Raw genomic sequence first — 14454 nt, forward strand, 5'->3', positions numbered from 1 at the left:
TATATATATATATATATATATTAACTGCAATCTGACAGCCCTTATAACCTTATAATTTTCTATAGGACTTCTTTAGAGTGAAGTCTGAAATTCTCTAACTACATCTTGATTCTGATCTGAGAAATGCACCAAAGAAATTTGATTAACACATATTTGTATTTTATTTAATAAATTATACAAAGCACACGGCATTTCTAGAAACAAGACTTCAAATGCAAACAAGAAATTGCAGTAAAGAACAGAAAATTAACAGAAGACGAGACATTTTTTTATTATGTTCTGTTGAAAGATTTCTTAGCATTACAAATCACCACTAATTTACGGGTTTTACATTACATAGAAATTCGTTATGAAAAGCACATTTAGGAGACTTTTTTTAACATCTGAATTTGTGTAAATATGTTTAAAGGCAGTTAAGCCTAATATTCCTCCGCACTTCTGTGTAATACGTCCTCCTCTAAAAACAATAGTCCACAAAATGATAAAGATATCAGATTATTACTCGGGTCTAATCGGGGACCTCTACACGGTAAAAACTGATGGTCGATGCTGATGTCTTTGTTTAATTTGCAAATCTCAAAAAGTGCCCTTTGAAACAAAAACAATAAATAAGATCCGGTTGCAACGACAGGAAGCGAGGAGATACTCATGGCGCCCGACTAGAAAGAATCGACAATTATCGGTTGCTATGTTGTGATCTACTCGGTGCCTCTACGCTACAGGATACTCATCTCCTCAAAAATACGAGGTAAGAAAAAAGAGCAACAATTCTGATGTTTGGAAAGGAAAATGTTTTCATTTTCTTCAGGGAGGGTATTTGGGCGGTCTGTCGCCGCTCAGGCCCTCGAGGTCCCCGGGCCAGTAGAGCTCATAGAATGCCTGAATGGAAAAGACTTGAAGTGGTGTATAATGGCGACGCGCAGCAGGCAGGGTGAAGGGCAGCTAGGCCTGCCTAAAGCTGCTAATCTTTGCCACTGTCTGAGCCAAATTAGCTTTGTGCTGGGATAATGTTGTTATTTTATGTTTGGGACGGCTTTATTTTTGCCTAGCGTCAGCCTTACAACATTAGAAACGGGGCCTGTTTTTGTTAAGACATATTAAAACGCATTCCAGTAGTACCACTGATCCAACACAATGCTAATCCGTTAGCTTCTATGTTAACTTGTTAGCTTATGCCTCTGGATAAGCAAATGAACAGTAAACAAGAAGACTTATTCTGAATCATGATCAATGAAAATCACGTTTATCCTCCAAAATGCACGTTTATTAAAAGCCCTGGAATCTGTAAGGACAAAGGTGCTAGGCAGGACATATGATTAAGGAGAAACGTAGGTATATTAGTCGACACTTTTAAGTAGCAAAGTACTTAATCCAAAATATAAGATTGAGGCTGAAAACAAAAATAAGAGGCGTCTGTCGTTGGTTGTTTCCCCCCCCTTTCTTGTTAAAATAAAGGTGCCGAAGGCAAACCTATTTATATCTCCTTCAATTGGGTCACCTTTGTAAGGAAGTGTGTTTGTTATGCTCATTAAAAAACTTGTGAAATCCTGTCTACCACAAACAGCTTTAGGTGGAGGCAGAATGATAGTATTAGACTGTATTTCCCTCGCGGGAAATAACAGGGCTTTAAATAATTTCAATCAATCTCATTTAGAGAGATAAAGATGAAATGCTGCAACCAGAGGCAGTCCCATATTCTTTGCGTATTCCAAAGTAGGCTACCCAGCTGGCAAAATTTTGAATTATTGCTATGCACAATCACAGTGGTGCACATCAGTAGTATTTTTACAGTTGAGTCATCAGAAATTTAGATTTAGGTAATCAAAGGTAAGAATTCAAGATATCCAAGTTACTAACCATGAAGTAATTCTATGTGACAATTATGTAAATAAATGTATGACTCAAGCTTGGTGGAAATTATTTTGACAAGGTTTGGCAAGACAACACTCAAAATCATTTGTTAATTTTAATAGATACACTTGAGGCCAATATAATCTTAAAATGTGTTAGGAATATTTTTAATACATTGAGATGATGAAACAGACAGACATGAGTCAATGTTTTCTTCATTTGTATTTGGTTTAAATGCTGCAAACTGATGAAATACTGGAATAAGCATTGATGATCTCACCAGTGGGCTTCTCACCACCTGCTCCATTAATGGGTTTTGATTATTTAAAATATTTCTCTGCTTACCATTGACTACTTTTGAATAAAAAAAAACATTACCAGCTGATAAGTAATATATAAACAAAGTCATAAATCTATCACTGATCATTTTTGTGTTAAAAAATTAGAGTTTAAAATAATCAATTAGATCACATGAGCTTTTAGGGGCATCTTACCCTCCACTATTTAACTGGCAGTTACTATTTTACATTTGAGCAAGATCTTTTTTTAACACTTAATTGCTTAATTGCTTGATGGCAACTAAATATTGCTTAGATGTATGTACCTTGAAACCGTACACCTACGTGAATGTTTTTAACATGTTTTAAAGATTAAACTTTGACCTAATTTATTTTATTCTTCTGTTGTAGTTATGGATTCGGAGGAGAATGAGGTGGAAAGCAGCAGCGATGCAGGCCCGTCGGGGATGGAGGAGCCGTCTGAAAGCGGCATGGGCATGGAATCATCAGAGGCGATGTCCGCAGACAGCAGTGATGCTGCTGCCTCCCACACGCAGGCCCCAGAGTCAGACTGTCATGTGGGACAGAGCTCAGAAGGACTCGTGGTGAGGTTTTCTGAATGTCCTCTTTTGGAAGACAGCTTGAATTTAATTAAGCCATCGGAAGACAACGTGCTGCTTCCGCTTGTTTTCCAGGTGTTCATCCCAGAGACCAGCTCCAGCACAGACGTCAGAGTTTCTTCAGTTCATCTTCCAGACTCGTCTTCCGTGGCTCAGTCCACCAGCGTGTCCAGTGTCTCCACGGTGACCCAGTCACTGCTGGTGTCTGAATCGGCTCAAGTTCTGGTCCACTCCAGTGCTGTGTCAGACGGAGCTATGATGGTTTCTGACTCCACAGCATCTACCTCATCTGATCTGGGGTCTGCAATCGACAAGATCATAGAGTCCACCATCGGCCCCGATGTCATGAACGGTATTTCCGAAAAAGAATTTCATACTTTTTGTCCTTTTGTAGTCTAAGAAGTCTTGAGAGTGTCCATATGTTTGAACAGTTTCATACTTTGTCATTTTGCAACTGCAATTGTCGATGTGTTTAATTTTGATTTTATTTGTAAGTCCTGTGAGTTTGTGAGTCTTGACACTGATTCTCTAACAAGTTTAGGCTTTGAGTTTGACTGGAACTTTCCAATGCATAAATATGCTTTGATCAAATTTCATTGCAGCTTTGGTGGTGGGCTCAGGGCGGTTGTTCTGCTGGAACTCTTTTGCAAATCTTACTCAAGCCTATATCTAACTCCATCCACTTCTGACCACCCTTCACAGTTTTATTTGTTTAAACAAAATTTCAAATCATATATAATTTTCCTTATTCTTTCATCTGTCTGTTGCATAAAATCCCAGTTTTGAATCCCACTAATGCACGCAAGTGTGTAAAAGTTCGAGGAACTGTACTTATTTTTCATAGTACAGTGAGTGATGTCTGCTGTGTTTTTATTTAAGGTTGCATAGCTGTCACCAGCGCAGAAGACGGAGGTGCAGAAACTACACAGTATCTTGTTTTACAAGGACCAGATGATGGTAAGTGTGTTTCATCCATTAACCCACTTTAAATGTTATCATCACTTTCATGAAATGTCTATTTTCAGAGCAGGTATATTATCTTCACCACCATGTGGTGCTGTGCCACGTGAATGTAAAAGGATGAATTTCAGTAAAGCAATAAGATCATCCATACTTTTGTTTCTTCATGTACTCCACACAACTAAGTGAACGTTTTCAAATCCATCTCTGTTCCTTGCATGTTGCAGGGGCTCCTATGGTAGCCCAGATGTCATCTTCAGCCATGTCCAACCGTGTCGCCATTGAGGCTCACGCTGAAGGCCCCACGTCCACCTGCCAGGATCAGGGAGACCTGCAGGGCGGCCTTGAACCGGACCAACCCGATGATCATCCAGGACACTCCGGTTACAGAGAAGAGAGCAGTAGCCAGCCCGACCAGCCCCAGCATTCCCATCCTTCCCAGTACATGGACTGCAGCGCAGACGGCCCGGACCAGACTGAGGAGTCTTCATCGTCATTTCTCGAGTGTTCGGGCGAGGAACCCGACCAGACTCGCTCCCAGACTGGCTTCCCTGATTACAGCGGGAACAACAGTGACCAGGACCTTCCTGGATACGTGGAATGCAGCGGAGCTGACTCAAACCCCACCAGCAGAAGCCACTACGTGGTGGATTGCAGCTCTGGGTATCTACAGTGTGTAGCAGATGCTAGAGACCAGCCGCATCATTCGCGCGGCTACATCGACAGCAGCGCCGACCACCGGACCCAGACCAGTCGACAGTACGCAGGAGAGTCTGGAGGGGACTGTGTTGCGGCTGCAGACTCTGAGCAGCCCGGCTGTTCGCGATATCAGACTAGACATGACGATGACGACGATGATGATGATGATGACCAGAACCAGGATCCAGATCAGCCACAGCACTCGCAGCAGCAGCCACAGCACTCCTGCTACACGGAGAACAGCAACGGCCCTGAGGCATCCCTCTATCACGACGACAGCTCCTCGTCAGATCACCCGCTTGCAGACACGGCGGGCACGGGCGGACTTCCTGAGGCGATGGAATGCAACGAGAGTCAACCTGGTCTGTACATCAGCAGCAGCGGCACATATGCGTCTAATCAAGAACCTGAACCGGCCCAACAGAGCTCCCCGTGCCCGGAGGAGCCTCGGGGCTCCCAGGATGAACCGGGGTTCTCCAGAGACATGGACACGTCAGCCGCGGCGCGCAGTTCTGGAGACCACCAGCCGAACCTGGCTGAGTTAGAAGAGATGATGGAGGTGGTGATTGTTCATCAGTTCAAGTGCAAGATGTGTCCGTACAAAAGCGTTTCCAAAGACACGCTCATCAACCACATGAGGGACAAACACTTTAAACCCGCCGGTAAGGATTCTGATTATGTCTATAAACGAGAAAGCTGACTGGATAGTCGCAATCATATTTTTTTATTCTTATTTACTGATTGTTTTGTTTTGTTTTGTTAAGGTGAAATACCAATGAAACGGAAACGTGGTCGACCTCCTAAAAGCGAGACGTTAGCTCGTCAAAAAGCAGAGCGAGAAGAGGCAGAAAGGAGGAAAGCGGAAGAGGTGAAGGATGCCGTGAAGCAACCAGAAGAAGAAGAGGACGATATTGTGGACGCTGGCGCCATCGACGATCCAGAAGGTGAGTGGCGGGAAACATTTTCTTTAAACACTTGAGCGGATTTCCTCTCGCCATTGTTTAAGTTGTAAAACCAACATCTACAGCATTATGCAAAAGTATTCCTTAAACCTTTTCACATTTTGACTTGTTGCAGTGACACAATTTGTTGCATTTTATTGGAATTTTAGGTATTAGGTAACACAAAATAGCACATAATTGTGAAGAGGACAGAAAAACATGATTTTCAAACAAATTCCTAGATGTTGTGGTGTGTGTTTGTGTTTAGCTCTGTTGTTGCTCCTCCAGAGCTACCATGGTGCTGCTTCTCTAATAAATGCTATTCTTTTCCAACCTGTGACTTTAGGGGTTTTGTATTTAAACTATGATTAAATTACACACAGGTGGACTTGGCTTAACTCAGTCAGCCCATCTTTACATTTACCATTAATAACAGAAAGCAAAAAACAAAGTGCTGAACATGAAAAACATTTGAAATAAAATACTTTTAAAAAATCCACTCAGAAATAAAAGCATCAATAAAAGTAGACAAACTTGATGAACTCATAATCTGTAGTGGGCCAAAATTCAAGTTAAAAGAGTTATGTTTTAAGAGCATATTCAAATGTATTACTAAGTTATAACTCACAGTTTTTCAAGTTATAAAACATATTAAATGCAACATATCAAATTCATTTAACCTTACAAATTGTCATATAAAATCTCTATAAAATACATTAAAGTTTGTGATTATAATGTGACAAAAAACAAGAGTTGAAGCACTGAGGCTAGTTTTGGAGCATTACAACCTTAACGTTGCTCTTCTGTTTGTCTCCAGAGGACAGCGACTACAACCCGATAGATCAGGAGATGAAAGGAAGACTTTCAGCTTTCCCAAAGAAAACATCCACTCCCATCTCCTCCTCATCTCAAGGGCGTCCCCGGCGAAAGGTCGGTCGCCCGAGGAAGTACAACGTTTCTGGTGAAGGGAACAGCAGCAAAGGTGAAACGTTGCTTGCAATAACACAAATTCAAACTTGTAGCTTGCAGTCGAATTGTCGCTTATCCTCGGCTGTTTGTCACAGAAGCAGAAAGCATCTCTAAGTGGTCCAGGCTCAATGCGGATCCGTCTGCAGCTGAAGAGGCAAGCTCTTCTGGTTTGGGCCAAGGTCTGGGTAGAGAGATTAACGAGGATGCAGCTGAAGCAGCGATCAGCCAATCTGACTCAGAGAACAAAGACCCTTCGTCAAACTCCCAGCCAGAGGAAGAGTTCCTCCCGAGGAAACGGGGCCGACCTTCTAAGCGCTTCCTACGCAAGAAATACAGGAAGTATATGAATCGCAAGTAAGCTCCAAAGTTTGTAAATATTGTCATGAGTGGCATGAAAAGATTTTATGATGCATAAATGACTTATTCGACTTCAACATGTTCTAGTCGGTACTATAAATCACTCAAACCTCTGCTGCGGCCCCACAACTGCTGGATCTGTGGTTCGCGCTTCCTCACCCAGGAGGATCTGCGCTTTCACATCGACTCTCATGAAGGCAATGACCCGGAGCTGTTTAAGTGCCTCCAGTGCAGCTACCGCTGCAAGCGCTGGTCTTCACTGAAGGTCAGTACAAGCAAAGCAACTCGCAGCTTTCAGGCTCCACATCACTTTATTTTCTGAAATGCGTCACAAGAAGACTTTTTTTCTTTTATGCAGGAGCACATGTTCAATCACGAAGGCACAAAGCCATTTAAATGTGAGGAGTGTGACTACTCAAGTGTTTACAAGAAAGATGTTATTCGACACTCTGCAGTTCACAGCAAAGAGAAGTGAGCAACTTAACAAATATGTAATAAGTTTTCGCCATAATTTCTGAAATTACAACTAATAATATCTTTATGATCTTGCAGGAGAAGAAAAAAAGAGTTGGTGAGTAATAGCACTTTTCACAAAGCTCAGGCCGAAAGATTATGAGCATAACAAGACATAAATCATCAAAATGTCATTAAATATGAAAGAAAAAAAAATTTCAAAAAACATACACCTTAAGATAAATCCATCCATCCATCCATTTTCTTTACACCCTTGTCCCTTAGTGGGGACGGGAGGGCTGCTGGTGCCTCTCCAGCTATCGTTCCGGACGAGAGGCGGGGTCACCCTGGACAGGTCGCCAGTCTGTCACAGGGCATAAGATAAATTGAAATAACTATTAAAAACCTACCTGGCTAAAAAGATCTTTGAATAAGTTTAATGTTGTTGCTCGTCAGTGCTTACTATAAAGCAGCAGTGTCAGTTCCCTTCATGAAACTGATTAACAGATGGATGGAAAAATCTCAAATGAGAAAGGATCTCCGTTCATTGCAATAAAAAAAACTGTCAAAAGCCACCAAGACTCTTTCAAAACACAGAATTACAGTGTTTGGTTCTAAATCATAATCTGTGAACCAACTAGCAACTTTAACGCCGTCAGACCCGTCCACCCATGTAAAATTAAGAATAAGCAACAGAAATTAAGCCTTTTGACGCCCTGCAGGACATACCGCCCTGGGCAGAAAGTCTGAGTGCATATTTTCTGGTTTGATGGGCAGATCTTTTCTGTCTGTGTTATCTCTCACCAGCGTGTTTGTCGTTTTCATCCCCGCAGGTTCCCAAGGTGTTGGAGTTCCCGTGCCCGGTGTGTGACAAGGTGTACCCGATGCAAAAGAGACTCACCCAACACATGAAAACTCACAGCTCTGAGAAGCCACACATGTGTGACAAGGTGTGGAGCCTTTTCGCGTCAAATTCTGCTTTTACGTCGCAATTTTCTGCGTATGAAGAGATTTTCCTGAGCCTTTTTATGTTTTTTCGTAGTGTGGAAAATCCTTTAAGAAGAGGTACACATTCAAAATGCACTTACTGACCCACATCCAGAGTCTTGGAGACAAGTGAGTACTGAAAGCTTTCTGTTCTCGTTCATTCTTCGGCACCTTTTCACGAGCAATATTGCAACGGCAAAAAATGCGTCGTAAATTTACGTCTATGTACATTTTCAAGGTTCAAGTGCGAGTTTTGCGACTATTCTTGTGAAAACAAGAAGCTGCTGCTCAACCATCAGCTCTCCCACACCAACGACAGGCCCTTCAGGTGTGACTACTGTAAATATTCCACGTCCAAAGAGGAGTTCCTGGTCTCACACATGGCCATCAAACACACAGGTCGGTGTTTGAGTCGAGACTTCATTGTGTCTCCATGTTCCCACCCACCCTCCCCGTTATAATGAGTCTGTACTCATGGCATTGCGTCTCTCTGCAGGGGAGAAACCTTTCTCTTGTGATATGTGCCACTTCACCACCAAACACAGGAAGAACCTGCGTCTCCATGTGCAGTGTCGCCACCCAGAGGCCTTTGACGAGTGGGCTCTGGCTCACCCTGACGAGCCAGTCAGAAGGCGAAGGAAACCCTTCTTCACCCTGCAGCAGATAGAGGAGCTCAAACAACAACATGACGGCAACAGTCCGACATTACAGAACACCATAGTGAGTCCATTTATACCGTTTTATTAAACAGCTTACATCACTTTGCTGTTATATTTTGCTTTATTTATTTATTTTTTTCTCATCACCGTTCTTTAGATTACTGTGGATCCTGAAACACTACAGGCTATGCAGGGGATAGAAAATGCTTCAGTGACCCAGGACGCATTGGGAAATACAACTATAATCTACGAACATGGTCAGCTCATTATTTAGCAAGGCATTTCTTTGATATTTTTTAACGTGTCAACCTGACTTTTTCTGAATCTGTTCCTTAGCTGAGTCTGGTGGTCTGTCTGCTCAAAATGCCCTGGATCTGTTGCTGAACATGAGCAACGCTCGGGAAATTGTTGGGAACTCTTTACAGGTTTGTTAAAAATTGTCTTTGTAAGACGTATTTGTAGCAATTCTTACCAACGCTGTGCATACCTTTTTAGAACTTTGCAAATTTTGTCAACATTTTTCTTTAAACAACGGTTTTCTACCTACCACTCTTTCAGTAAGACCAGCGTTCCTGTGTCAAGACCTTTTTTTTAATGGGAACAGTTTTGCACAACTGAGCTGTGAATCTCTGTTGGTTCTTGAAACCGGTCAGTTTCGGTGTTTTGCTAGGCGTCTAGTCGTTCCGTATCCAGAAATCTTGACATTGTAAAGCGAGGGACAGAACTTATTTGGGACTTGTTTGCTTTAAACTTTTCCACAACTCTGTCCCTGAGCTGCTGACTCTCTCCCTTAGTCCTCATGATGAAGTTTGATCTCTAGCAAACTTCTGGCAACTTCACAGAACAACCATAGACTCTTCTAAATAAATACAAGCTGAAATTCAATGCACCTTTATCATTCTCATTTGCATTTTTTCTGTCCACTTCACAATTATGCACTACGTTGTGTTGGTTAATCACATAAGATACGTTAAAATTTGTGGCTGTAATGTGACAAAAGGTGAAAGGGTTCATGAGTTAACCATAGTTTTACAAGAATTTGTTAATATTTAGGGTACATTTAACCCTTCACGCTTCACAGGTGGCAGTGCTGAAATCAGAAGGTGGTGAGGGGGAAGGTGGAGCAGTCGGTGCCCTGACCGTTGCACCCGGCCAGGGTCAAAAGATCATGACCTTTCACGTGTCTGAGAACGGTGAAGCAGTGCTGCAGGAGGCCTACGAGGCAGCCGCCTCTGACCCTGGGGAGCTTACCCACATTGCCATAGAAAGCTACGAGGATGGAGGCGAGTTCAGTGTTGTCGAAGAGCCTGCCGGAGAAGTCCACAGCCCCGCATACAGGTGACTAAACACAGAACACAGAGAATATCTGTTTCTTTCAATTCTGATAAGTGCTTTCAGGTTTTAGTCCTATTAAAACGCTGTGTTTCAGTGCTGATGAAAGCAGTCAGGGTTTAGACGTCTCTGCATCAGAGAACCTGAAAAGCGACAAGTACTATCTGACTTCAGCTCTGGCTGACGGCGTATTGCAGCAAGTAGAGGTAACGACCAGTATTTTCATTAGGGGGGGGTGTATAAACGTCGTTTCTGGTTTCTCACACGTGTGCTTCGTCTCTCCTGCCAGCTGAGCAGCGAAGCTCCACCCTCGCCGACAGCGACGAGCTCTCCCAACACCAAGAGATTCTGCTGCCGCATCTGCATGGAGTCATTCAACGGTCGCTCCGACATGGAGAACCACAAGAGGGCGCACTTGGATCCCAACACTTTTAAATGTCCTGACTGTGACTTCACCTCAACCTCATGGCCCGAAGTGAAGGCACGTCTCTCAGCAGCAGCTTCATGAATTCATTTCTTTATCAGATATTTAATGTAATTTTAGTTGTTAATTTAAGCACCATTTAGTATCAAAGAAGGGAAAACATATTTGTCTCTTCTGCACAACATCCTTAGTCTCACATGGGGATGCACTCCTACCTGCGTCCGCATAAGTGTCCAAGTTGCAGCTTTGCCTCAAAGAATAAGAAAGACTTGCGTCGTCACATGATGACCCACACCAACGAGAAGCCGTTCGCTTGCAAACATTGTGGACAAAGGTTGGAAGCGAACTTTTTTTTGTTTTTTGAATAAGATTTGAGGATGAAATGTGCCGAACATCTGTACATATGACTGGTTCTTTGTTTTTTTTGTTTTTCTCTTTAAGGTTTAACCGTAATGGTCATCTGAAGTTCCACATGGAGCGTCTCCACAGTCAGGATCATCCCACTCGCAAAAGCCGCAGCAGCGCATCTCAGCAAACAATCATTGTGAACAGTGACGAAGAAGCCTTAGCCACCCTGCAGTGTAAGCCACACTCACAACAATAACGTGGGTAACCCTTTATTTGAAGGGGTGGGAATAAGACTGGCATAAACATGACATTACACCTGTCATGAACAAGAAGGAGCCTTCATGAATTTCTATGACTGTTGTCACGAAGTGTCATTCTGTATATAATGACACTTTAGTGCAAAGTTGACACTTTTAATTTACTTTTAATGGAAGTTTTAGTACAGCTTTTAGTGCAATAGTGCAAAGTTGGCAATTTTAATGAACTTTTATTGCAACTTTGCCATAAAAGTGTCATTATTTACCAAATGACGCTTCATTACAACAGTCTTAAAGATTCATAAAGACTCCTTCATGTTCATAACAGATGTTATGTCATGTTTATGACAGTCTTATGCACGCCCCTTCAAATAAAGTGTTAACTTAATTTGTATAATACATTGCACTGGTGTTGATCAGTGCAATAAATATGTCATCTGGTTAAAAAGATTAAGCAGAAAACAAGAATTTTAATCTTTGGGGGTAATCTCAGTTCAAAGAAATATCAAGATGAGATTCCGCCAACAGTGGCAATCCCTTGTCTTCTCTCTTAAGGTAGAGAAATCCCAGACAGAGAACTGAAGGGAGATGAGAATTGTGTAGGAAGGCAATGGCCAACCCTTTATTTGCAATTGGTGGAGAGGATTTAGGAAGTTTTCATGGGGCCAAAGTGGCATACTGGCAACTTTGCTGCTCAACCCACAAATGCATTTTCCTTCCCAATGTTACATAATTTAAAAGGAAATAAAGCCAAGAAGCATTGTTACAGTGAAGAACTAATTGACCAACATAATTGACTGTCTTTTTTTTTTTTTTTGCTATGATTTGATACAAAACATCAAATCATTGATTTGTTTTTGCAACAGCCTTGCAGGCTCATCAGACAACGATCACTCCAGAGCGGCTGCAGGCCCTCAGTCAGGATCACATCATTGTATCTCAAGAGCAGCCGCTGTCCGATCAGGTACCATCACCAGCAGTTCTAGTGTTAACGTTACAAAAATGATCATTTACTTCTTTGAAAATTAAGTGAGTGATTTTCGCTTGTTGTTTGAATATATATAAAAACATTAATTTCTCTGTGCATTCGTCAGGAGGAAGGGCCGTACATCCAGCAGATAACCACCATCGACGGTCAGACTGTTCAGCACCTGATGACTGGAGACAACCAGGTGGCAGAAGTAAGAGACACTTTGCTGATTCATTGGGTTAATTTATTATGGCTAATTATATGACAAACTATGGTCAAAAGGCATTATAAATAATGAAAGATATGTATTTTGTTTGAAAATGTTCTTTATTTAGTTCCTAAAATCACATTACAAAGTTTTAAGTACAGTTTTCTTAATTTTATGCCTGGTCGTTTTAATAAGAAACTAAACGTCGCCTGCTCACATACAAACCATTATTACATTTATAAAGCTTAAGCTGCAGTATTTTTATCATTCATTTTTTCTTTTCTTTTTCAGGTTCAGTACATCATCTCACAGGATGGAGTTGACCACTTAATTCCTCAGGAGTACGTTGTAGTATCTGATGGTAACCAAATTCAGGTAATATTTAGTTTCTCTCACTTTTCCCAATGAAAGCCTTCAATGTCTGAAGGTGTTTTTCTGCTGGGCAGATGCCTGATGGACACATTATCCAATACGAGCATGAGCAGCCGGTAAGGCAGACTTGATTTATTTTAAATTTAACGTCGGTAAATTAAACTGATTGAAGAGAGGTGGTTGATGCTGGATCATTTGCAATGAGATGATTTATTTTTTTTTTTGCTTGTGCAGATTGCTGTAAGTCATGATGGGCAGATCCAGTACGTACCTGTCAGCTCTGAGGCTCAGGTGGTGAACACGGAGGACCTGGAAGCTGCAGCACATTCTGCTGTCACAGGTGGAAAAAGTGGAAAAAGTTTAAAAGATTGCATTAATTTACATGTCTCACATTTAATAATAATGATAAAGAAGATTCGGATCATTTTCACAGCAGCTTAAGACTTCCCTAAGATCTCCATGTGAATGATGGCAAATATAGAAAACCTAACACCAATGTGAACCTCTGCTGCAATTTAAGTACTAAGGACTCTACATTTTCTGTTGTACTTTTCCTGATATTCCATCCCGTTGGTACCGCTGCATATATTACATGATGTTTTCTCAGATTGTGCTGAATTTCCATGTAAATATGGGAGGTTTGTGGACCTTCACTATCAGCTTAAATTTTACTCGGGAGAAGAAAATGCCATTAATATTTGTAAGTCTTATTTTCTTTAGAGTCTTGCTCACTGCTCAATATGCAAACACTACTTTCAAATGCAGTCTAAAGGAATCATGCACACAAAATCAAATAGTTTTTTTTTTTTAAATTTTTTATTTATTTATTACTTGAAGCAAAAATTATTGCTTTTAGTTGCACAGAACTACTTTAAAATATACAATAAATTCTGTGAGCTTCTGTCCCGTTTCTCTCCCTCTTTCCTCGTCAACCTCAAGCGGGATGCCAGCAATAATAATAAACATAACTTTTCTTCTTGCAGCTGTAGCAGATGCAGCCATGGGGCAGACCCAAACACTTTACACGGAGGCTACACCGGAGCAGCTGGAGCAGCTGCAGCAGCAGGGCATCCCCTATGATGTCATTACCTTCACCAACGAGTAGAGACGTCCACGCGAGCTCGGACAGCCGCGACCTCAACTCATATATGCATCCACGCATTCACAAGGCTGCGGACCGAAGCCTCGTCTGCAAAAGATCAACAGCTTGTGGAAAATAAATGCACATTTTCAGACTTGTTGCTTCTAAATTATTAATAGGGGCTGCATGTTTCAGAGTACATTTGAACAAGGTTTGTCTGTTTTGTGGGTTTAAGTACAGTGTTTGTGTGCCTGAGCTGCTTCAACTCGCAAGACGATGTTATCCAACATGTTTTAGAAAATTTTAAAACTTCTTTTCCCAGTTTTGTAAGTGAAATGAAGGACAAAAGGGAGTGTTTATTTTATATTCGTATTAAGTTAATTGTTTAGTTATTGAATATTTATGTATATACGTTTTTCATTAGCCTTTTGCTTTATTATGGATGATGTGTTTTGAGTTGGTAAGATGTGTATCATAAGTTAAAAGCTAACACCAAATAAATCGCTTTGCGTACACACGTCTAGAGCTTTTTTATGTCTACAAAACAGTTTTTGTTGTTGGGAGGTTGTGGAAGCAGTAGAGATTCAGGATGTTGCTGTTTAGAGGATGTGAAGCTCATGTAATGACATGCAGTTGTGTAAGATGCAAAGACCAATCAGAAGCAAAGTTTGTTTTTGTTGGCTCTAGA

The 14454-nt window shown here is 41.4% G+C and overlaps 1 protein-coding gene across 3 annotated transcripts; it reads left to right on the forward strand.

Annotated features, from left to right (window-relative positions):
- The first annotated feature begins 164 nt into the window (after window positions 1-164).
- On the forward strand, window positions 165-14283 carry LOC103151040 (zinc finger protein 335). 3 transcript variants are annotated; one of them, XM_007570870.2, is made up of 28 exons: window positions 165-748; window positions 2541-2734; window positions 2825-3101; window positions 3629-3706; window positions 3937-5070; window positions 5173-5352; window positions 6167-6331; window positions 6414-6672; window positions 6763-6940; window positions 7034-7146; window positions 7228-7246; window positions 7962-8078; window positions 8171-8244; window positions 8354-8514; window positions 8612-8835; window positions 8932-9031; window positions 9111-9199; window positions 9856-10112; window positions 10204-10312; window positions 10396-10587; window positions 10722-10864; window positions 10972-11111; window positions 12002-12099; window positions 12230-12316; window positions 12605-12688; window positions 12760-12801; window positions 12920-13025; window positions 13669-14283. In XM_007570870.2, the coding sequence occupies exons 2-28, from the start codon at window positions 2543-2545 to the stop codon at window positions 13788-13790; spliced, it is 4740 nt and encodes a 1579-aa protein (XP_007570932.1). In that variant the 5' UTR covers window positions 165-748; window positions 2541-2542; the 3' UTR covers window positions 13791-14283. The 3 variants fall into 3 exon arrangements, with proteins under 3 accessions (XP_007570932.1, XP_007570931.1, XP_016536624.1); XM_007570869.2 differs by lacking the exon at window positions 165-748 and adding an exon at window positions 911-1328; XM_016681138.1 differs by lacking the exon at window positions 165-748 and adding an exon at window positions 1344-1827.
- The last annotated feature ends 171 nt before the right edge of the window (window positions 14284-14454 follow it).

The sequence above is a fragment of the Poecilia formosa genome, unplaced genomic scaffold, assembly GCF_000485575.1.
Source record: "Poecilia formosa unplaced genomic scaffold, Poecilia_formosa-5.1.2 Scaffold270, whole genome shotgun sequence".
NCBI classification, from domain to species: Eukaryota; Metazoa; Chordata; class Actinopteri; order Cyprinodontiformes; family Poeciliidae; genus Poecilia; species Poecilia formosa.

Bases quoted from the DNA above. Each gene is read 5' to 3' on its own strand.
- LOC103151040 (XM_007570869.2), top strand. The intron at 10,113-10,203 runs GTGACTAAACAC...GCTGTGTTTCAG, and splicing joins GTCCACAGCCCCGCATACAG to TGCTGATGAAAGCAGTCAGG. The intron at 10,313-10,395 runs GTAACGACCAGT...CTCTCCTGCCAG, and splicing joins GCGTATTGCAGCAAGTAGAG to CTGAGCAGCGAAGCTCCACC.